The following is a 24,647-nucleotide window of genomic DNA, read 5'->3' on the forward strand; positions in this document are numbered from 1 at the left end:
GTTGCCTTACAGCCAGCCAACCCGCACGGGCTGTAGCCATCGCAGGTGGCTCTTTCCTGAAGCAGCCGGAGCGGGAAATCACCCCAGTACCGGTCAGAAGCAAAGACGAGATCCTCGGCACTGGCAGAAAAATCCCTCCCCTCGCCTCCGGCGGGAAGAGCAGCGGCCGGCCGGGGCAGGGCACCCTCCCCCTTGGAGGGCGGCCGGCCCGGCTGCGGGGGCAGCGCTGCGGCCGTGCCCGGCCCCGCTGCCGTTCCCCTTTTCCCGGGTCGCCTCCTCGCCGCTCCTTCCCCCCTCGCTGGCTCCGCGCTCGCCCCTTCCCCGCTTAAGGTGGCCCCGCGGGATGCGCGGCGCGCAGGAGCCGCTGCGGGCGGCCCTCGGCGCTCCCCCACCCCCGGCACGGGGTGGCCTTAAATCGGCTCCGCGCCGCGCGTAGCCGCATCGCCGGCGCCGTCTGAAGGCGGGCGCCGCCATCCGCCGGCAGCGCCGACGGGCCGGTCCCGGTGCCGGTGCCGGTGCCGCTCCCGGTGCCGGTGCCGCTCCCAGGGCGCAGGCAGGACCCGCCGCCGCCCGGCGGCGGGCCATGCTCCCCCGGCAGCCCCCGGCGCGCTGCCGCCCCGCGCCCGGCGCCCCGGCGTCTCCGCCGTGACCGGCCCTTCTCGCCAGGTAAGCGGGAGACCCCGCTCGGGCAGCGGGGCTTTGGGGGTGGGAGCGGCGCCGGGGATGCAGCGGTGACCTTGCGGTCCCCCGGCGCTTGGCGCTGGAGGGGTGCCGTGCCCCGCGACCGGCAGCTGTATACCCGAACTTCATCCCTGCTCAGCGCCAGAACCGGTTCCGCGCTTGACGGGGAGCGCCTGTCCTTGCATCCCCCCGCACGTTGGTCCGGACACCTTCCAGGGGAGCGACATCCCAATCCCAGGCTGGAATTTTCCAGCTGTGGGGAGATGCCTTCATTCCTGGTGTGTGTCCACCCGGGAATCTCGCCGCCGGCATCTCCGAGCAAGGGTACCCAAACGCCGGTCCCGGGCACGCCGCTGCTCCCGGAGAGCTTTTATTGCGCCTCTTGGTGACAAACACCGGAGAAGCCAAACTACAGAAGGGCGACAAGGGGGTTTGTGTACAGGCACAGGTAGCCTCGCTGGGAACCGACCCCAGGCGGGCGTCCCAGAGAGAGGCTCTGGAAACGTGGGTTGGGAGAGGGCAAGAGTAGGAGGTTTGGGGAAGAGTTCTGCCCGGTTCTGCTCCTGCCTCAGACACGGGCGTCTGCCGAGGGATGCTGCTGCTGATTTTCTGGAGCAGCTTGGGGTGGATCTTGCTAGGCGAGTTGGAAAGTAGGTTTTTTTTGGCCTCCCGCTCCAGCCACTGACCCATCCAGCCTCGGGCCAGGGAAGAAGAGGGAGAGGCTCAGCAGCTAATGCATGACAGAGAGAAACCCCTCAAGGTGCTGCAAATCTGGAGAGAAGCAGCCAGTTCCTCAGTAACTCCTTAAGGAAAGCTGCCAAGGGGCAATTTCTGTGCAGCTGGAGAGATGGGGTGTTGGAATCAGCAGGGCAGCACCAAGCATCACCATAGCAGAGCAATAATGACAAGCTATAAATACCTGTCCGATAACTTGAAGTCCACACAGCTCAGCAAGTGAGTGGGGGAGAGTGAGCGATGCAGCCACTGCAGGTGCTTCCAGCTCATTTTTCGGACCCAGAGGAGGCTTCCTTGTGCAAAGCACATATGCAGAGAGTGCAGCAAGGTACAGCCATTTCCCACGTGAGTCTGATCACCCATTTCTGCTTGGGATTAAATCTCATCAGGTGCAAAAAGGGAAAAATGGGTGGCAAGGTTCACACCTTGTACCTCTGGACAGCCAGCAGAAGTACCAGGCATTGTCCTCACTAGCCTCAGACAGACTAGGAACAGGGGCCATAGAGCACTTCCACAAGCTGGGAGATAGGTGCACAGAGACAGCAGGATAGGAACCTCACAGAAGGGAGGCCATCAATATTCTAAAAAGTGATTCCTCAGTAGGAGATTATGGGGACCTCTGTCTCGGGAAATAGAGAGGGTTACAGGGCAGGAGGAGGCCACTGGCAGAGCTGTATCACAGTCTGTGTCACATCTGTTTGCAGCTGTGCACGCTGCCAATCCCCTTTTCTCCGTGTCCTGGAGCAGGATGTGGGGGCTCCATCACCTTTGCTTGGTGCCTGCTCCATGGTTTCCTGGAATCTCTCTGTTGGCAGGCACAGCAGGGATACAGCGCCGGTAGCTGAGTGCATGCTGTGCCTGCCCGGTGTGAGGCCAGGAGCTCCGTGACTGTGATTCCTGCCCTCCCTCCCGTCGTCACTCCCAGGAGTGACTTTGGTGTTGCTTTCAGGGCACTTCACTCTGCATTGAATTAAGGCTCCGCAGAGCAGTTAAGGTACAGAGGTAGATGTGCAGCTAACACATCATATTGGGTGTTTCAGAAATCTGGTGAGACCAAGGTAAAGCTCTTCTTTGGCATTTTGAATGCAATAACAATAATAGCAGTAATGACAATAATAGTAATAATAATTATAATAATAGTGAAATCATCTAGGCAACCTTGCAATCCCAAAACAATTCAACCAGCTGACACAGAGCACAGCTGAGATGCAGCCACCTTTGCAACAAAGGGCCTCAGCCTGGCTTGCAAGACACTTGAACAGCCATGGGATAGAAAACAAAGCAGTTGGGCTGAGGACACTTGCTCCCACGACAAGGGTTTTAATGAGGGGAGCTCCCGCACCTTTGGGCTTTGTTACAGTGTCATCTGGGAAGACTGTTGCCTAGGGAGCTGTACAGAGCTATACAGCAGCTAAATGTACGCAAGAGAGAAAACACTTCCACAATATACAGCCCTTAAATTCATATTCTTTCCATGGCTTCGGAATATTTTGGTGCCCAGTGCCTGTGTTCTCTAATGACCTCTTCCCTGCAGAGTGTGCAAGGTTGTACTGGACAGCTCAAGGCTGTGTTTTCCTTTCTTCTTGCCTATGAAGCACTGGTAAAGGTGCTTTTTGGCAGGAAACTTTCCCCTGCTTCAGCAGCAGGCCAGGAGATGTCCTTAGTGTCCGAGACCAAAGTTGTACCTAGGAGGCAGCTTGCTGGCAGGAGCCTGCATTGGATTGTCTCCAGCTGTACCCCTGCATGGCTTTCCTACCCTCCTCACCACGGTAATCACCTGCCAATGGCAGTGCTCTACACATCCCTGTGTTTCTCAGTGCCCCTCTCTCCCAGGGTGCTGGTGCACAGTCACCTCCTGCTTTCCTCCAGTGCCTCAGGAGGCAAAGTTCCACCTCCAAACATAAGAAGCCACCCCACGACTCCATCCACCTCCTGGAACTACTTCCAAGGCCTCTTATTCCTCATCTTGAGCACTTTTGATGGTCTTTCCTGTTCACAATACTTGGGAGCAATAAAGACGTGTGTTGCAACCCTTCATATGTATGCCTACAAGGGATGAGATATTTGATAGGCTTCAAAGATGCCCTTTACTGAGCATGCAAAATTGCTCTGAGAAAGCTCTGCAATTATTCTGCAGGATGTACACAGGAAAGATGATATCTGTCCCTTTCCTCCTTGTATCTAATTGTTCCTAATAAAAGAAGAAACCTAAAAAGGAGGTAATAAGCCAGACTGGAATCTGGGTCCCACACACCTCCAGGGCCCTGGAGGAGTCTAAAATCACTCTGCCCTTTTTGCTCCTGGCCTTTCTACCTAATAATAAGCATTACGCTTTTCTGCACCGCTTCCCATCCCAAGATCTCCAAGCACTCTGCATGTGTGATTAAGAGCACTCCCTGCCCACATACAGAGCTGTTTGTCAGGATGACTACCCCCTCTTTACAAGGGAGACACGGCAGCTCATCGCGTCAGAGCTGAGACAGCCCCAGATCATCTGTCTCACAGGCGAGAGGCCCCTGCATCTCTGGGAAGCACTTGCTGCGAAGCAGCTCAGCCTAACAGGACTGCCATTTAAAACCTACCAGTACCACAAAAGACTAATAAATACAGGGCATGGACGAGACCTGGGGCTGTCAGCACCCTTATCTCCAGTGCACGCATGACTGCCTAAGACCAGTTCTTCGAAAGGGACACTGGTCAGACCCCACTGATTCCTCCAGGCTGGGGTACATCTCCAAACCACTCCTCAACCTGTGGTCAGCACACTTATGAAAATTTGGTCCTTTAACCTTTCATGCTGTTTTAGGCTGTGCAGGCTCATAATTAAGCGTTTGAAGTTTGTTCTAGCTTGCTGTCATGTGGCATTAGTGCTCCCAAAATCCTTTCCTTAAAACTCAAATTTATCTACTTTGCCAATGTTCCCAAGAGTTTGATCAGCTACCTTGTTGGCCTCCTCCACCACACAGTGCGGGGGGCTGTCTGACATCTTTCTGCCTGAGATGAAAACACTGCACTCTGCAAGTTCCTGGAATTTATAAAACGTGATCTGAGTTTCCTCATGAGACACAGCTTCCCGGGTCTGAGACACAGAAATGGGATCCACAGCTCCAGCAAAGGGACCTTTAGATTTTGTTTGCTGTTCATCCATACTTGATCAGGTAATCCCACTAATCCCTGGCTCACACAGAGAGATTCCTTAAGACGGGGTTAGTTAGCTCAGGAAGACACATGAGGAGGGACATTGGGGTGAAAAACAAAGCAATCAACAACACAGAAGAGGGAGAATGAATGCTTCTTTACAGGGCTTTTCTCAGTAGAGGAACTGGACTGCATTCAGGAAAACATGAAAGGTAGCAATTTGATGATAAAAGTATTTTCCCATGCTGTGCATTGTGACATAAGGAACTCTGTGCTACAAGATGCTGCTGGTGCTGAGTGTAGGATTCAGGAAGAGTAGAAATTGTGATGGATAGTAGGTTGTTCATCACTAGACAGGGCAGTCCACTTGAAAGATATTTAAATCTTCAGGGTTGAACCTCTCACATGCTCTAGCATAGGATTTTTTATGCCTTCCAAAACCCCCGACACTGATCAATGTAAGACGAAGGACAAAAGGACACAGACATGTTTAAGTGAAGATCACTAGGGCATATTTTCGTTTCCAGGCAGAAGCAAAAAAAAATTGTATTTTCCAGCCTGTGTGCTGACACTTAGTTCTTGTAGGCTTGGGTTTTGTCAGCTGGAGCAGGTTCAGCTTAACTTCTGCTGAGATTTGAGCTCGTCCAGTGGTGCTTACACTGCCACTTCTCCTGCCCATGTTGTGGATTTTAGCAGACTGCCAGCGTCCTGGCAACTTTATGTGGTGCTGGTCTATGAATAATGCTGCATTGCAAAAGGAAATGGTTTTCTTTGGATGTTACCTCTTGTCAATGAGAGCAAGGGCATTTATTCCCAGTACAGCCAACCTCTAGCCAAGCAAAGTGCTGGGATTACTTGGAGCTGAACAGGGTTAGCAGTCGGGCAGTGTCAGCTCTGGGTAAAAGATTTTAGAGCAGCAGTGTTGTCTCGTTCTGTAAGTTCACGGTGGGTCTGTGTGTGGGAGTACAGGGCACATGGGAACTGTGATTTGCTAAGCAAAGCAGGATTGCTCCTCGGCAATCCGTGTGTGGGAGAACTGGGAGGAAAAGCCAAGGGCCAGGCAGGCAGCAGTAACTTGCAGACCCTTCCTCCCCTGAGGTGATGCTCCCCTGGGGCATTGCAGGGCAGCCTGGCTTCCAAAGACATTGTCCTTAAGGGCAGGGTTTTAGCAAGGTCCTCTGCTCTCAAAAATCTCCCAGTGCCTCTTGATAGAAACAGCACAGTTGATCCTTGCCTGGCAGGAGTTGCTGGCTCCTCTCCCCTTTCATGCCCCAGTTGTTAAAGTAGGATAATTAACATTCATCTTGCCCTGACCCTCCCTCATTCTGAAAGCTAAAAACAGCTGTAAAGGGGTGTTTCAACTATGACTGGCAGATTTAATTTATTTTTATGTTTATATCCATAGCTATGAGTTAGGCAACAGTGCTAGGCATCATAAAAGCCCTGACTGTGACCACAGCAATGGGACTGACATTTATTGGGGTGATACTGCACAAAGTGCCACTTCAGAGACCAGTGCTGGGTGAGCCTGGGTGGCAGCAGGGGATCTTGTCCTCTCTGCCATGCTGGGCTGCCTTCCTCACTGGTCCAGCCATTGTGTTCATTGTGTCTCCCCTCCACTTTCTCCAGCACAAATGCCAGGGTGATCTTAACTTTCTCCCTGCTGATCCCTCATCTCCTGGATCCTTCTCTCCCAAGGCCCTTCCCCCAGCTCAGATCCACACAAAGGTGAAAAGGAAGGAGGAGACGATGACTTTCCTCCATCTGCCAGCTTCTCTCTCCACCTCTGACGTGAATGAGGCCCTTCATGGTTTTCTCTTGAGCAAACACAGATGCTTTTGTTTTATGGGCTTGTGGGATGGGATGGAATTAATAAATCAGAGCGCCAGTGCTGTGCCGCCACATTCCTGCAATTTTAAGGCAAGATCACACACAAAAAAAGGGCAGAAACAAAATAGGCAATCTCTTCAGAGAGCACTCAGATGATTTGACTGTGCCTCCTGCTTGCTGTCCCACTTGATCTCCTGCTCCCTCACCCTTGTTCATTCCTCCTCCTCCTTTCTCTGACTTTTGCATTCCCATTAACCTCATTCCTTCTGTTCCCTTTCCTTCCTTTCAGTCACACCTTAGTTTCTCACCTACACCTATTTTTCTTCTCTTGTCTTCCTTTCATTTATGTTTCCTTTACCCTTACCCCACACTAAGGTGTGACTGCAGCTTGTACATCCAGGTATGAAGTTCAATGCCCTGCATGTAAGCCGAAGAATCAGGAATGCCTCAGCTTTTTCACGGTGGAATGAAATGTCTGCTCTTACACCTGCTTCCTCCACCCCGCTTCTGTTTTTCCTCCAAAGAATGTTGCTGCCTGAGAGATTCAGTGAATGACTCTGAGAATAAAACACAAAGTATTACTGTTCTCCTCTCAGACGCGGTATTTAACAGTGTTCCTTCGAGCAAAATTAGATCCTGCCCCAGAACTGGCAGACCCTTTCCTTCCTTGAAGGATAACCAGAAATGCTTTGCCTAAAATTAATTCTTTTGAGCCAAATGACAAGTTTTGACATCTGTGCTTGGCTACCACCAGGTGGTAAGGAGCTAGGAGAAGATCTTTTTTCTCCCCTGTAATTAGCTAACTGTATGTGGGGCTTCAGGAGGACAAAGTGAGCCGTGTGGTTAGTACAAACTACCAGCAAGGGGCTGAGACAGTTTTATTCACTGCACTGGTTGTTTTTTCTCTAATGAGCTTAGGCACTTGAAAGTCATTTCCCCAGAGTGCTTATACATTGTTGTGCTTATCTTACCTGTGGGGGAACTGAGGCACTGAAGCAGGTGAAATGATTTGCCCAGATCCACATACTGACGCATAGTTGAAGCCAGAAAAAGAACCAAGAAATCTTGTTTCACAGTTGACTGCTTTATCCTCTGGCCTCGGAGGAGGCCAGCAAAGACCTTTATCTTGTTTAGATGAGTGGATAGTCATTCCAAGAGGGCGCTGGGGCAAGGATATCTTTCTGTACTAATACGTGTCTTAATGAGTCCTGTTGCTAAGCGGCTTCTATGATAGATCATGCATCTTCTTCACTAAGCATTGAAATAATTTTTTAATCATTAAAGCTAATACAGAATCCTCAGAAACATCCAAATCTCACAGCAGGGGCTGAAATTAGCAAGCAAACAGAAACCAAATCCTGATTATCCCTGTGCACCTCTACAAAGCCCACAAGCAGCGTCTGCTGAAGTCAAACACGAGCCTGGCTGAGCTGTATCTCAGGGCTGGGCTGGGCAGTCAGAAGCAAGCTGGCAAATCCTGCTGCTCCATGGTCCACAGCAAGTTTTTTCCTCCCTCAGACATGTGTGCCAGCTCCTCGTCTCCATGGAGCAATAGAAAAGGAGGTAGGAGTGTTAATCGTTGACCCCAGATAGCTGAGGCATCCCCTGGCAGATCTTTAGGAAGGAGAAATTATTTGCATTTTGTCAAGTGTTATTAAGTGGCAGATCTCAGCCGGGCCAAGATTATTCCCCCAGCCTATTCTTGTTTTCTTTTTGCCCTTGGAACCACCTCCTCCATCCTACTCCCACCAACCTCTTACATTTTCTGTTTTGTGAGCAATTAGTTATTTCAGGTGTTCTCTCCAGTCAAGTCCCCTGCTCTGCCTTAACTCATATGTCTGCTCTCCAGCATGGGATCCCAGCACCTCTTGAACTGTAGCTGCCCACAGGCTTCTCTATAACTCCTCCAGTAATCCCAGTGTGTTTCCCATTCTGGTTAGCAGCTCTCATACTGTTTCCTATTTTCCTCAAACCTCAGCAGCATGTCAGGCAATTATAACAGGAGGCTTTTTTTACAGCCAAAGTGAGGTTTCTAACTTCTGTGTTAGAATAAGACTCCTGGAGCATTAAGGAAAACACAATAAATCTCTTATTACTTGATATGCATCAGCAGTTCCATTAAAAGGGAACAGGGCCATTACAAAGTCACAGGACACCAATAAGCATTTTGCTAAGATCATCACTGCTGCCCTCTGTGTGGACTTTTAGGGGTGAATATAGTTTACCCCAAAGCATTCTTTGGGAAAGTATAATTTAAAATTGCTCTTACCACCTCTAAGAGCTTCTCTTGTCACCCTTTTGAGCATAAATCCAAGACTATTCCTGTATCATGACCAATCTCCCCACTTGTGCTCCTAGTCATGTCATTCTGCTAGACAAACTCTGTACGCTTCTTCCCACCTAGCAGCTCTTCTGGAGGTGCTGCAGAGGATGCTTGTGGCTCTTTTGTCAACAGCAGTTCCTGTTCAGTGGTAGATAAGCTGCCATCTCAGCAAGTTTTATTCACAGTCCATAAAGCCATGCCAAGCCAAGCCACACTTGGATTGTAACTCTCTTGCAAACCAAGTCCTGGAACTGTTAACCACTGGTGCAAAATAGTCACTAGGCAAGATTTCTGCTCTTGTGTACTCCCTAGTGCACTGCACTTACCAGACTGATAAAATCTGATACCAAGTAATTCTTTCCTAACTCAAACAGGGGTCCTAACCTGCGCACCAGAACAAACACAAATGGCCTAGAAATCAGTATACAGCAGCAGAAGCAAAAATCCAGTTTCTTCCTTCCCAAGCAGTTGTTGGATGTTTCCTCTACCTAGAAGCTGTTGCTGGCCCTTCAGGGGTATTTTTTGCAGAGCTGGTAACGGAAGGAGGTAGTTCACATGTGCATGTGTGAAGCTAGAAATACCTAACTTGGCTTGTTGACCTCCACGGAGCTGGTGACAGATGGAGGTAGTTCATATGTGCATGTGTGAAGCTAGAAATACCTAACTTGGCTTGTTGACCTCCACAAACATCCTCATAACCAGAGAGAACTCTCCCTCTGTGAGCACAAGGAGGGAGCCAGATTCATCCCCAGAATCAGGAGAGATTCATATCCACCTCTCAGACTTACAGCAGCAGCCCATTTCTGGTTTTAACAAGAAACCACTCTTTGTCTGCCCTGATCTTCCAGGCCAACTTGCTCTGCCTTGGAAGCTCCAAGGGCTCTCAAACTGCAGAGAAGGGTTCAAAAAAAGCCTAGTTCATCTTCCCTCTCCAGCCAGAAGTATCTATTCATCAGTTATTCCGTCCAAGGCCAAGTAGCAGCCCATGAATGTGGAAGCAAGGTAGGCAGGACAGCACTGCCCAGCACACCCTGAGTGCAGAGGTGTAAGAGCTGGGGGGACACATCTCCCAGGATTATTGTGGTTGTATTTGTGCAAAGATGATGCTCCAATTTCAGGAAACAGATCGAGCAGACAGCTCCCCAGCCTGGGGGAGGATCAAACCCCTTTTGCATCCAGGCCTAGGGCAGCCTGAAGCACACAATTTCACAGATAGACCGATGAGTACAATACTGCACAGGCTGACCTCCCTCCCAAGGGAAGGTTTATGAACGCCACATGCAAAGATACTTTCAGACCAGGCTGCTTTCATGTGCAATTAAGGAGCATGGCAGAGAGCAATCCCTATACAAGCAAGCCCTATGGCAAGCTCCATGCACTCTAAGAGAGAGAGCAGTTTGTTTCTCATGCTGTGAGCTTGTCTGCCCTCAATTCCCTCACTGCCTTCCCTGCCTTCCCAACAGACTCTTCCATTTTAACTGTGCAAGACATAGAAAAACAGAAACCAAAACCCACATCCTTTTTTTCTGGTAGTCTTAGATTGTTGTTAGAAAGGGGCATCTGACTTTTGCTACTCCTCAGCTCCATCTGTTCACCCAAATGCATCCACTGGTTACTTTTTCTACAAAATAAAACTTGTTCTACTCATGATGCAGGGATATATGCTAGCAGCTGCTACCAGTGCCCAAGTTAGATATTGCTCCCCTGGCATTCCCAGAAGGTGGGAATTGCATATGGGTCTCTTGATCTCAAACACCTTGGCACATTATTTGAATGTGGCCTGCCTGTAGTCCAGAGTCAGGACTGGGAAGGACAGGGAAGTTAGGACAGGGAAGGATAGCAGGACAGTCCTAACAGGGCACTGACGATCAGCTTCCTGCCCCTTCTTTCTTTTGCTCTCTTCTTCCCTTTTTATTTCACAAGCAGAAGGCAGAAAAATAAACACTGTCTGCTGACTTTAATTTTCATTCTAGTGCTTCTTTTAATCAAGCCCAAGCTATACAGATCAGCTGTGGCATTTAAGGTACAAATCAAGCAGCGGACCATAACGTATATCAATTGCAAAAGACAATTCTCTAGGTGCCAATTTATCCATTCTGCGTTTGTTTCTAAAAGTGTCCGCATGACACTTGGATGCTGCACAGCAAGTGGCAAATATAATGAGTGCTGATGATTTATTTGGAGGAAGAAATCAGAATTAGCATTTTGGACTGTCTAAACCAGTTACAAAGTGAGTGTATTTCACACAGCTCAGAGAGTTGCAACAGCAAAAATGTCCATCAAAGACACCAAAGTGGTGTTTCTCCTCTCTGTGATCTCACACAACTAACACCTGCATGATGTGGCATCAGTGCTGTCCAGTGTCCTCTCTGTCTTAATCTATATGGAGCAGCCACCCACAAGAACATTCCACATGAAGTTGCTGTTTGCACGATGCTTTTATTGATCACATAATTCAGCCAACATTCCCAGATAAAAACTCAGGGGAATTCTTGCCTTTACACTGCATTCATTCTCTTCCCACAGTTCTCTCCATACAATAACAGATCAGGGCTCTGATTCTTCAGGGGGCCAGCACACACATGTAACCATTAAAATGCCAGTGTTTTCACAGATTTTGGGAAGATAGTAGACATATTTAGCTACACTGGTGTTTTAAATGACATAACTGCTGCCCCACTCATTTGCACTGTGATTCCAGCCAGAGCAGTTTCTCCTTTGCTTTCTTTTGCCCTCCCTAGGAGTAACGGGGAAGTCCAGCAGGGAAGAGCATTTCAACATCGCCTTTGAAAGCAGGAGGAAAACAAGCTGTCTAAATCAATCAAGAGTGTGCATTAGTGATAGCTTGTTCCTCTGGAGGTCTGCATTTGATGTCATATTGACACACAGCTGAGATCAAAGCCTGTCTCTGTATCCTGGCTGCTATCAGAGGAACAGCATTGGCCTTTGGGCCCCATATCTTTACAAGGAGCCCATGATCAATGTGATTTTTCTTTTCCCCTCCATAACAAGCACCTGTAAAATGCAGTTATCCATCAAATAATGCCTAATGCCTTTTTCTCTGAAAAAGTAATTCTTCTCCATTTTTGAAAATGTTCTGGAAGGCAATACTATGGGTTTTTCCTTTCTGCTTTTGTAAAAAAGCTGTAAAATGACAGCTCCCACTCCTGCTGAACAGGCATCAGCTGTTAACTCAGTAGGGAAAGCTCTGAATGAGATATACAGAAACTTTGGAACAATCCACTATTGTTTTTACTTCCTTAGAATTATTTTGCCTCCTTGGGGAAAAAAAAAAAAAAGCTTTTTTTTTTTTGCCTTTTTATTTTTTTGGCTAATGCAGATATTGGGCTGATTCATGCTGATACGTTTGGAATTATTATTCTGTAATAGTCATCAGCATCTATAAAGGACCTCAGTTCTGCCAGAGCTCAGCAGCAGGGAAGAGGAGCTGACGTCTGAATAAGCCCCTGAGTTCCCTTTCAAGACAGGATAACTCCAAGCTTAGAGGTCTTTCAGGAGAGAGCAAGCTTTCTCAGGAGACATCTGGTACCCCCTGCTTCTCTTCGGGCCTGAGCTGCTAATCTTTCTCCGGGTATTTCTGGCACCCCTGGATTATGGCTCTGCAGTGCAGGGAAATTGTGCTGGGGCAGAGGGCTGTGTCCCTCTGAGTCACAGCCCACCTTTGCCTATGCTCAGGGGGCAGGAATGTGGCAGCAGGTTGCATGGATCAATCGTGAAGGACATTTGGGTCTGGGCTGATTAAAAATAGCCTGGCTTAGACCTCCTTTTTCAGGCTCTGGAAGGCTCCCTGCAAGGACGGGCTTTGCAGCCAAGTTCAAGGTCTAGTCTGTATTCAAACTGGGTTATCTCCATTCCTGCTGATAGCCCAGATAGGGCCTGGATACCCTTGATCTACCTGGGGATAGCAGGCTGAGCCACGTGCTGTCTCTAAAGTATTGGCTCCTGAGGGACCTAGCCAGCAGATTTAATTAGCTCCATCAAAGTTTCTTTTTTTGTTTTCTGTTTGTGTGTTTTGTTGGATTTCTTTTGGCTTGGAAGAAATCCCTGTATAAAGCATCACCCTCTTTCAGTCCATGCTCCCACATGTCTACAAGCCACATGTCTAGGACAAGGATGCTCTTCAGAAAGGTGCTGTGTCAAGCTGTTTACGGACCAAGCTTTGAGGAATGCTCAACTTGGCTATGTGGGCAGTGGAGGGATGGGGGTTGTGCATGGTGTATTCCCGAGGGACAAGCCTGGTTTCTGGGCTGAAGTAACTGTGCTCCCATATGGCAAAGGGATCAGAGCTGGCAGGAGAGGGTGAAGTCTTTCTTTGCTTCTGAGGAAAAGGTGCAGGGGCTTGGGAAGGGGCAGCTGTTTCGTTGGGAGTGACTCACTTCCTGGGGAAGTTGTCCCCACAGGAGCCTGCGCACCAAGGGACAGAGTGTTGATGGGGCTGAGCCTTGAAACTACACAGCTGCTGGTAGTTCTGCTCTTCCTGCTGTGGGGAAGGACCTGGCCATCCTTCCCTGTATTGTTTTATTATCTGTAGTTCCCTGGGTTTTGTCTCTCCGGGGGACTCGGTTAATTTTCCTTTGCACTCTCTCCCCATGAGCAGTAGGGGAGTGCTCACCTCATTCAGATTGCAGGTGTCACTTGCCTGCAGCCCTTCACCAGATCTGCAGCAGAGGGACAATTAAAACCCCCAGCAGAAGAGCACTCCTACACCTTGGGTCATAACCGCAGTTTCCTACTAGTGCCTGGGCTACTGGGATGTCAAGATCCCAGTTGTGGGATCAGAGCTTTTCTCTTCCCCGTTCCATCCACCTCTCCTATGAAGACAGGCTGAAGGAGTTGGGGCTGTTCAGCCTGGAGAAGAGAAGGTTCTGGGAAGACCTCAGAGTACTTTCAAATACCTAAAAGCAGCTACAAGAGAGCTGGAGAGGGATTCTTTACAAAGGCATGTAATGAAAGGATAAGGGGGAATGGGTTCAAACTGAAAGAAGGTAGGCTTAAGTTAAATATTAGGAAGACGTTCTTCATTTTGAGGGTGGAGAGGCAGTGGCCCAAGTTGCCCAGAGCTGTTGTAGATAGCCCATCTCTGGAAGTGTTCAAGGCCAGGTTGGATGGGGCTTTGAGAAACCTGGTCTAGTGGAAGGTGACCCTGCCAACAGCAGAGGAGTTGGAACTAGATGATCACTAAGGTCCCTTCCAATCCAAAACAGTCCATGATTGGATGATTAACATCTTGATTCCGAGAAAAACCGGAAGCAAGATGTTAATCATCCAATCTTTTTTTTTGGCCCCTCCCCTTTGCTTTTCAGCCACCCAGTTCCAGCAGAGTTTAAAGAAATTGCTACTTTCTGAGCAGAAAATCAAATATGCCTTCTCCATTCTCTTTCCCACCCCCTCAAGAAATACAGCTGGGTGTGAACCCTCAGGCACTGTCCTTTAGATCTAGCCTACCCTTTCTGTCCTACAACAATGCCATTCCTGAAGACCTGTCCGGGGGTCAGAGGAGTCTCACTACTGAGAAATGCCCTGTTTTGGCTGTGTTTGCACAGTAATTACCCATGCTTATCCCAGAGCAATAACCCATTCCACCCACTTCTGTGGTTCCTTGAATCCATCCTCCCACTTTATCGTGCACATCTCAAACAGGGAGGCAGCTGCCTGGTGAGGGGAAGCTCTGCAGCATCTCGGCCTGTCTCAATTTTTCGCACTATTGTAGTTTCGACTGAAGGCTCTGATGGGCCCAAGGGAATGGGGGGAGAGGGGACAGCGGCTTCCTGTGCATTTCAGCAAGGCAGGGACTGAGCCGGTGCTGCTCACCACAAATACCGGCGCTGCCATGAATTATGCATTCCTTGTTTAAAGAGAGGTCGCTCTCATCAATAATTGAAAGCTCCCTGCTCTGCCTTCAGCATCACATCTCCCACACCGGGAGTTAGGGAACGCATGAAATCTGCATGGACTTTCTCAAGGTGGCTAGGGGCTGGTGGAGAGAGGCAGCAAAATGCAGGCAAAATAAACCAAAATCCCTGCTGATGGCTTTGGTGTGTGGAATTAAGAGTCATCTGCAGCTACCTGCAGGTCTGCTCCAGCCCTGCTCCTCACACCGCTGTCTCCTCCCCTCTCCACACCTGTCTCTCCCAGGGTACACACAGAACAGTAGGCTTGCAAACATGGCTCAAACCAAGATTAAGGAGTGTTTCTTGAAACTTTTGGCTCCATTACCTGAGAGTAGTTTGCTTTGGGCGCTTGCCTAGAAAATCGTTACACTGGATGGTGGGATGTTCCCAAGGGACAGTCTGAACTGTGAGATTTCTCCCTCTGGGAAGGTAAGGCTCTTTAGAGCCTGTGTCTCTGATTAGAGCCATACAGTCCTGGGGCTGGGGTTGGTCCAGCATTCAGAGTCTTGTAAGCCTGGCTCAGACAGGCTGGCTGCCTTGAACCAGAGGCTGAAAAATCACCTTTCCTGCAGAGCAAACTTTTTGAAAAGTGTGGTTCTCATTCTGGATCAGGCAGGCAGAGGGCAGACCAAAACCTCAGAGAGCTACCAAGGCCCATGTGATCCTAACCATTTCTGAGTTACAAAAAAGGATGCAAATTGAGCAGCTTCTCAACAGGGCTGTAGGAAAATCAGAGGCACTGGAACATGTCAGCCTTATAATCCCCAGTCAGCTGCATCTCTCTCTAACTTTCACCTTTCTCCCATTCCCCCAGCACGTCCTTTCAAATGCACTGCAACTCAGGGAAAAAGTCACTCCCTGGGTCATTTTGCAGCCTGGAATCCTTATCCCTATCTCAATATCTGTCTTTTCCTGCCTATAACAAATTGTACCCTGTTGGTAATTAGTCAACAACAGATGAAGGGATTGGTCACATGTGGTCTGTACCTCAGCCAGATCTTGTTTCTCTTCAGCATCATTCCAGGGAATCCAGCTCTTCCCCCTATGTGCTTCTCTCATTGTCTTCTCCTGAATCCTTTCAGAATAATGTCCCCTGTGTCAGAACAGGAGCTTAAATGGAGACTGAATGGTGTTGCATCCCAGGAGCTGGGAAGTCTGACAAAGCAGCGTGAAGCCAAATAGTATGAGAAACATTTTGTCCCTATCATACTCAGCTTTGTGCTCTGTGTGTTTGTTTATTTTTTAATGGAGAACAGAAGATTGATGGATGAAATTAAGAAGAGGGATGTGTAATTGGAAAACAGCTCAAGAAGGCTACAGGCAGCATATTGAAGGCATCCATCAAACATTCAGCTAATGTTGTTAAGGGTGTGTAACACAAACAAGGGCTGCAGGAGACACTAGGGGAAAAAAAAGGAAAGAGAATGGGGAATAGGCAGGACAGGAGAAATAGCAAGGGAGGAGAAGAGCCAGCAAGAGAGTACAATCAATAATATTTGTATTGCAATCACATCCAAAGGCTCCCGTTGGGATCAGTGCTGGACTGTACAAGCACATTAAGAGATGGTCCCTGCCCTCTACAGCTTAAACCCAGGAATTACCAGATGAATGCAGGAGATGGGTTTAGATGATCACAAAATTTTCTTCTGATCTTGAATCTCATTTAACAGAATCTACTGTGAGAGGGGTTAAAAGCAGAAGGAGGGTAGCTGGTTGTGCCAAGAATACACACTGCAGTGTTTGCCAGCAGGCATGCAATTAATCTGAGCCACTTAGGAGGCTTTGGTTTTAATTATAAAAAGTAGGTAAAAATATGTGCAGTAAACCTCTGTAAGCCCCACTGGGGCCATCGGCAGGCTACCCAGAGGCATCTCTATGTGACTGGATTTTGATGCTGTGTTTTCAAAAGGATGGACTGATGCTTTAATGGACCACTTTGTGGGAAATATTCCATGAGGGGTGGACATTAAGAGAATGCAAAGGGCCTTTGTGTGGGTAAGGACAGAAGACAAAGGCTAAAATTATTAGTAAGCCAGGGGATTTCTGTAGTCCTGGAAACAGGGAAGAAAAAAGACTCTGAAGGACTGAGAAAAGGCCAGTGAAAGATATAAAGCAGCAGAGAAGAGTACACATGATGGATGCAGGGGGAGACAGTGGGGGAGACAAGGTAACATTTTAAAGAGAAAATAAAGTATTCCAATAGAGATTTTTTGAAATGGGGTCGAAGTCAGGTCCTCTGTGAGGTTCACAAGTTACCTGGGGCTTTATGCAGGGTTTAACTTTTTCAGCCTTGCTTGCTTTGGAAAAGCAATAGAGAGAAGGTGCATGCAGAAATAAATGAACACAGAGCACTAGGGGAGTTGCACACACAGGCAGCATCTCCACTTGTTTGCAGTGTTTGGGAAGCATGAACAGGGCTGGCTGGAAGAGGAAGGAGGAGAAAGAACTAGAAAAAGAATTTTTTTAAAATTCTTCCAACTCTGATCCACTCTGTTCTGTTCTCTATTGGTAACATGGCTGCCACGGCTCCCTCCTCTTCTCTTTCCCTCCAGAAGCAACCTGAGTTTGCAGCAGTAGCAGGTCTGCTGCATAGAAACTATATCTGTATAATTAAAGCTTTTATTAAAGGGAAGTAGCAGTGGCTGTCTGACTCTGGTGCAGGGACATTTGTAATTGCAAGCATACTAGAGGAAGCAAGGAGCTGTGAAGACCCTGAGCAAGGGCCTGGGTGGGCCTTAGGTATCTGCAGTTGTTAGTAGCAATCCTTGGATTTCTTTTGTGGCTCTGTCCTCACAGCCATGAGTGATGGGAAGCTTTACTCTGCGCTGCTATGCTGGTAAGAGAAAAGATTTCTTGTATGGAAAGAAGTTCCTGGTGTGGGTAGCCTCATCCTGCCCTGTGTCAGGCCTGGATCTGTAGCTTACCAAATCCCTGTGCCTTTGGGATGAAAGCTTGAAGGACATCCTTGTACCTGCCCCAGACTCAGTCATCAAAATGCAGTGCAGTTAAGCAGAGCCAGCATATTTGCCACACAAGGCTCCTGCTCACATCACCAAAACATTCCGGTGTGCCCCTGGCCATGCAGCTTCCTTGGTCCACTTCTTCATCAGCGTTTTGTAGCTTGAAAGTAGTGAAATGGGCACCATGCTGTTTCCTGCATGAGGAGGTAAGAAACATTAAATATTAACACCATTAATGGTTGGCTGGGGGAGCAGTCAGTGGGAATATGTTTCCTTAAGGGACTGCTCCATCATTGGTACCATTGGTGTCTAACAAGGAATGAGCTTGTGTTGCAGTAATTTCCTTAATAGGGCTTATGAACATCCACCTGCCCACCAGAGGACTTGATGAGACATGCTAGTCTTCTGTCAGATGTGGCTGAAACAGGATTGACAGTTATTGGTGGTAGGGCACTGACGAGTCCTGCAATTGCATATTCCCTGTTTTTTTCAGGACACCAAGGTAAAATGTCAGCGAAACAATTAAAGACAGATTCTAAGAGGTCCCAGAGGATGAATTTATAATAGCATCTCCTAATATCTTTCAGGAGTACCCTGTGGCTGCTGTCACTGCAGAGCCCTTTTAGACCAGTTGTCATATTTCTTTTCACACAACTCTCTAAGACTGAAGCAAGACAATCCTTGCATTCTGGACAGATGAGGAGCTGCTGGACCCAAATCCTGGGCAAAGAATTGCTTTTGAACAAAATGTGCCTGTGTCCCTTTGAGGACCTTGGTTTTAGCTGACTGACCTTCAGTACACTTAAAAATCCCTGGCAGAGCAGGAATTTAGAGCCAACAAATTTGAACCTCCTTTCAATCCTTTGTATCAGCATGATGCCATCACTCTCTTCCCTCAAAATACCTTCAGTCTAGGAGTACAGGAGGACCTGGTAGGGCCTGGTGGGTACTCCAAAGTCTGATTTCAATGAAATGCTGCAATGGCCAAACACTGCAAACCAGAAGTAGAAAGGGATGTGGGATAATTAAACATTCAGCAGGCATCACCAGCACTGTGGAATGACCAAGGCAGGGATTTCATGGAACACTTTGTAGATGATAGCATGCATGCCCAATTGCCTCAATGCATCTGCCTGAGGAGGATGAATTAACACTGCAGAAGTGTTAAGAGGTGCTGGCTATCTAGAGGATTCCTGTCATCTGACTGTTTTGTCCAGTTGCATATTCAGGCGCACAAATCTTGCACACGGCTCTAAAACGCTGTACAAAAGAAGCAAATTAAATGGTCACAACAAAGCTTAGGAATGAACACAAGTCTCAAAGAGGGGGCAAGTAGCAGTCCTTTCCGGCTTCAGAATCAGCAACAAGAACAACCCTAACTCAAGGGCAGTGGTTTCATCATGGGATGGTGAGAGGTTCTTTAGAGCAACAGAAATAGCTAAAATCTTCTATTCAATGGCACCAGCATTGGCCAAGTTGGATAATGGTTTGGACCTAAAGTGTTAATGGATCTCCGTGTAATCTCAGACAACACTTTGCTGGATCAGGGCCAAACATATGTCATACCTCCCTGAATTTTTGGTGAGTGGTATTTTGGAGGCCTTACTCTTTTTTCTTTTCTGAAAGGTAGAGAGATGCCTGGGCATTGGAAGCTCCCTGCAGCATGCTGAGGAGACGTAACCTTCTTACCACGCTCCTGATTGCCTTGCCATGGGCTCTTCTCCTAACTTTGTGGCACCAGTACCCAACCACCCACTACCTCAGCCTCCTGAGAAGTAAGTTCAAAAGTTCTGCTGTCAGTGTGCTGGTGGCTGTGATGACTTCTGTTGCAAACCCTCAGCAAGGATGCTCTCTCGTGGGAAGGGTTAAACAAAGACAGACTTGCCTGAAGGCCCCCTCTGGGTTTGCTGACAGCAGAAACATAAACTGTTCTTAAGAGTGTGTTAAACATGCACCTTAGGCTGGCTTTGGAGAGAGGATGCAGCACTAACTCCAGATAGATGTGTGCCTCCCTGAGCATGAGGCAGCCTGTTAGTTATTAGTCCTCTGACACATTTTTTTTCCTTCTTTCTTCCTTTGTTTTGTCCCAGAAGAGACAGACGAGAACGTGACCTCTAAAGCTCTCCTTAATGGTACATCTGCACTGAGAGAAGAAGTCTTCCCATCATGCACTCGGCAGCAGCAAAGCATAGGAGCAACACCTAGAATCATCCAGAATTATGTGTACTCCAGGCCTCCCCCATGGTCAGACACCCTGCCAACCATCTTTGTTATCACCCCTACCTACACCCGGCCAGTGCAAAAAGCTGAGCTGACCCGTCTGGCCAACACCTTCCTCCACGTACAGAACCTGCACTGGGTGGTGGTGGAGGACTCTCCGCGGAGGACCAACCTTGTATCCAACCTGCTGGAGAAGGCTGGGCTCAACTTCACCCACCTCAACGTGGAGACACCCAAGAGCCTGAAGCTGGGTCTGTCCTGGATCCCATCCCACACTCCAAGGGGGACACTACAGAGGAACCTGGGGCTGCACTGGCTGAGGGACAGCTTCAGCAACACCGCACCACCAGAAGGCGTAGTCTATTTTGCTGATGATGATAACACCTACAGCCTGGAGCTCTTTGAGGAGGTAAGAAACATACAATTACATGGCACAGAAAAGCAGAATACAGCTGCAGAGCCTCTTAAGCCCAGTTGCACTTGCAAAGACCTCGCCCATTCTGCATGCAGTAGCAGCTGGGTATAGGGCAGATGCAAGCTGAAAGGGCAAAGAACATATTTGCCATGCTCCAGGCTGCGGATGTGAACAGCCACTCACACATCATTGCACCAGCTGGAGTTCCTCTTGCCAGGGACCACAGGATGTGTACATCAGAATTTATACCTCTCCTCAGGGAAAGCTGACCTAATTTAAATAAGCACCAAAGACAAGCTTCTGGCACTGTTGTAGGGTTGTGATGGTTAGCAGATGATGGAAGAGTTGTCTGACTTTCTATCCACCTTTACTCCTTGGCTGCCCTTCAGTTCTCCAAGTTCCAGCCACCACAACAGGGCTGTGCCTCTGGGATCACTGAAGCTTGCCCAGCTCTTCTGCTGGAGACCTGGTTTTGTGAGATGCCAAGCCTATCGTAAATTTGCAAAAATCCAGTAAACTCTCCTGCCACCAATTTAAGCCAAACTGTACCAAGCCACTTGAAGAGCAGAATTATGCATCATAACATATTTCCAGTTTTCAGAGTTGTTAGGTCTCTGTTAAGCTCATCTTTTTTTAGTACTTTCAGGTCCTTTCTGACAATTTCAATAAAATTCCATACTTCTAGGCAGTAGCCATGGATGGAAAAACAAGACAGGAGGTGGGGGGAGAAATTGGAATAGATGAGGACAAACATGAATCAGTCATGGAGATTACTTGCATGAGTGTGAAGCTGGAGTAAATGGAGTTGGTAATACAGAGCTAGAGGCTTGGTAAAAGCAGTATTTGGCATTTACAAAATTGATACAATTCTGCCATAACAAAAAGGCAAAAGTTCAAATGGGATGAGAAAACCAGAGGTTTTCATTCTTCTGAATGTGGGCACAGAAAACCAGCGAGTTTGTTGTTCAGAGAATAATGTGCTAAGAATTTGCCTTGTGGCTGTGGAAGCTGTAGCTCTTCAAGCAGCAGCAGAGGTGAACTAGAGCTTGTGCTGCCGAGAGCAATGTGATTGCGTAGGAAGTCCGTGGGGGAGGACAGGTGCCAATGAAAGCAGAGGGTGGTGCACTAATGGACTAATGGGTTGGGACAGACGTGGTGGGGTTGAATTCTCACAGCACTGTCTCTTTCTGGCACACAGATGCGCTACACAAGGCGGGTCTCAGTCTGGCCAGTGGCTTTCGTTGGGGGGCTGCGATATGAATCCCCAAAAGTGAGCCCAGCAGGGAAGGTGGTAGGCTGGAAAACCGTCTTTGACCCCAATCGTCCCTTTGCGATTGACATGGCTGGATTTGCTATCAGCATCAAGTTGATTTTGGAGAAGCCTCACGCCAGTTTCAAGCTGGAGGGAGTTAAAGGAGGGTACCAGGAAACAAGTCTGCTGAAGGATTTAGTAACTATGGACGGGCTGGAGCCCAAAGCAGCTAACTGCACAAAGGTGAGTGATACAAGAAATCTCAAAGATACCGTCTCCTTGCTGGGTCCTGGCTGCTTTTACAGTCTCCTGCCATACTCTTTCACCTGCCATGGTGCCTGCCCTATGCTGGCACATGTCAGTGCCAAATGATGCTGGGACAAACAGATGGACAAAGCCTGCTAAATTCTTCACAGATGAAAAGCTCTGAGAGAGCTAAGGAGCAGTGCTAGGCATTCTGTGTTAATAAAGGTCAGATGTATGATTTGTGCCCAGATTGCTTCCCCAAATCCAGGAGGATTGGCAGAGGGTTGAGTCTGGAATTTTGTTCTAGAATGATCCCTCCTCCTTGCCACTTTTTCATGCGCCCATAAAGTGTCTCCCATGATCAACCCCTTTCAATCACATGCTTCAAACAGCTGTGAGCCTCACTTTTCTGAGGATCCCATGCAACGGGTGAAGTACTTTCATAATTTCCATGCTATGCAGAACGCCCTGAACTCTTTGTGCTTCCCTCTAGGTGTTGGTCTGGCACACAAGAACTGAGAGGCCCACTCTGGTTAATGAAGGCAAGCGTGGGTTTACAGACCCCAGAGTAGAGGTGTAAGCAGAGAAAGGTCAGATGTACGATTTGTGCCCAGATTGCTTCCCCAAATCCAGGAGGATTGGCAGAGGGTTGAGTCTGGAATTTTGTTCTAGAATGATCCCTCCTCCTTGCCACTTTTTCATGCGCCCATAAAGTGTCTCCCATGATCAACCCCTTTCAATCACATGCTTCAAACAGCTGTGAGCCTCACTTTTCTGAGGATCCCATGCAACGGGTGAAGTACTTTCATAATTTCCATGCTATGCAGAACGCCCTGAACTCTTTGTGCTTCCCTCTAGGTGTTGGTCTGGCACACAAGAACTGAGAGGCCCACTCTGGTTAATGAAGGCAAGCGTGGGTTTACAGACCCCAGAGTAGAGGTGTAAGCAGAGAGCCAGCTCCAGGGTGTGAGTATCTTTGTCTTTATTGTTTTTAGCAAGGCAAATAATCTGTACCTATTCCATTATATCTGCTATTATTTCCTCAAAAACTATTGCCTCCAGTACTATTGCCTCCAGTAATTCACCACGTCATTATATCTGCTATTATTTCCTCAGAAACTATTTCCTCAAAAACTATTGCCTCCAGTAATTCACCGTGCCACCCTTCGGACAAGAAGTAGATTCTCTTCTTTATCCATGTATGCTCTGCATTTCTTGCACATTCAAGCCTCCTTGCAGACCATATGGGAGTTTTGCCTGACAGAGAGAAAAGAAACAGCAGAATTCCCCAGTTTCACTCAGTATTAATGACAAGCCAAATTCTTGACCTTGGACTCTTTCATCCAGCTGCAAACTCCCTTTGGTGTGGGAGTTGTCCTACAGCATGGAACGAGATTACACTGCTGCAGGCAACCTTTTCTCCCAGCAGCCCTGCCACCTGTGCAGGGCTTCATGCATCTCCCTTCAGCTTTTATCCTGCATGAACAGCTGAGGTGTGGGTGCAGCAGGGAAAGGCTGATGGAATGCTTAGAGCACCTCAGAACAGGAACCAGCAAAGCACAACCCACACAGACTCAGTTTGAGGTGCTAGATACCAGTGATCCCAGAGCTAGGAGTGCATCTGCTGCTGAGGAGAGATAGTGAATGCACTAGGAAGTGCCTTTGCAGTTCAGAGAGCCAGGTTCAGCAGCAGGATGGGGGATTATGGCAACCACCAGGGGTGAGGCAGGAATGTATCAGAGATCATTGATACGTTCTTAGAAAGAGAATGATTATGAAGAAGCGACCAGATGCCATACCCTCAGATCTCAATGGCATATTGCTGCCCTAAATGTCCAAAAGGAATAAAAAGTATCCCAATTTCAGAGTACCCATCTCTTTCTGAAATCAGTCATAACTGTGTCAGGACTCAGGATGCTGAATGATTTAGTCCTACTTTGGAAGATATTCCAGGAGTGCTTTTAGTTTTGACCCCAATATACACCTCAGTTCAGCTCTACTGGTGGAAAGAAAACTGACAGCTTTTATACAGGCAGTCATGAGTATTTCAACTCCTGCACTGATCTCCTGTGTGCTTCACTAGTAGCTGCACTCAGCATTGCCACAGCACCTCATCATATCTGAGTGACAGCCACACAAACAGTGCAAAGCAATCCCAGTGCCTGCACACCCAGCAGCAGATGGAAGGGACTGGAGTCAGTTTATCTAAATCTAAACACAAACACTTGGTGCCACCACAGGGACCCTGGGGTAGCCTACCTGTCCCTCCTACAGGGCACAAACACTGTACCATTTCTGACAGTTTTTTATTAATGTTACAGATATCCTAGAAACCCATAAATGATGCAAGGTATCTGTGCTTAGGCAGCAGCTCCTCTTTTCACCTGTGCTTTTGTGAGATCCACTAGCAACAACAGGCTCATTTTGCACACTCACCTATGCTGAGTCTGCAGTTGCCTAAAGCTATGATTGCCCAAACTCAGCTCATAAGGACTCACAGTCCAGTTAACTGCTGTAATAAGGAATAAGTGATAAGGAATCACTTACTTTGTCCAGGATGAGCAGGCGTATAAAAACTCAGAGAGATTAGACCCTGCTGGAGGAGAGGCTGACTGCTCCATTGGAGATGCACAGTGCAGATGTAATGTTTTCACAAATGTGCCATTTTTGGATGGGCTCTTTTGTCCTCAAAAACTGGCCAAACACACAGCCATCCTCCATAAGAAATGTAATACACCAGCTATGCAGCTATGGAGTCTCATGAGAATGGCTTCCCATTAGTGATTTGTTGTGGGAGAGGAAAGCAGCCAGCCTAAAAGACCAAGACACTGACACAGATTTGCCAGCAGGACTTGCACCTTAATCCAAGCCATCCTCTCCAATGGTTTCAATCTGATTGTTGGCTGGATCAGCCATGCAGATTTTTAAGGATCTT

At 48.1% G+C, this 24,647-nt stretch overlaps 1 protein-coding gene across 4 annotated transcripts; it reads left to right on the plus strand.

The window, feature by feature from the left end:
• Positions 1-418: 418 nt before the first annotated feature.
• LOC120506413 (galactosylgalactosylxylosylprotein 3-beta-glucuronosyltransferase 1-like) lies at positions 419-22,299 on the plus strand. 4 transcript variants are annotated; one of them, XM_039717963.1, is made up of 5 exons: positions 419-666; positions 19,210-19,354; positions 19,670-20,208; positions 21,413-21,709; positions 22,206-22,299. In XM_039717963.1, exons 2-5 carry the CDS (start codon positions 19,243-19,245, stop codon positions 22,290-22,292), a joined length of 1,035 nt encoding a protein of 344 aa, XP_039573897.1. In that variant the 5' UTR covers positions 419-666; positions 19,210-19,242; the 3' UTR covers positions 22,293-22,299. The 4 variants fall into 4 exon arrangements, with proteins under 4 accessions (XP_039573897.1, XP_039573895.1, XP_039573894.1 ...); XM_039717961.1 differs by having other exon boundaries at positions 532-666; positions 19,206-19,354; XM_039717960.1 differs by having other exon boundaries at positions 537-670.
• Positions 22,300-24,647: the final 2,348 nt, after the last annotated feature.

This window comes from Passer montanus, unplaced genomic scaffold, assembly GCF_014805655.1.
Source record: "Passer montanus isolate IOZ18808 unplaced genomic scaffold, ASM1480565v1 scaffold39, whole genome shotgun sequence".
Classification (NCBI taxonomy): Eukaryota; Metazoa; Chordata; class Aves; order Passeriformes; family Passeridae; genus Passer; species Passer montanus.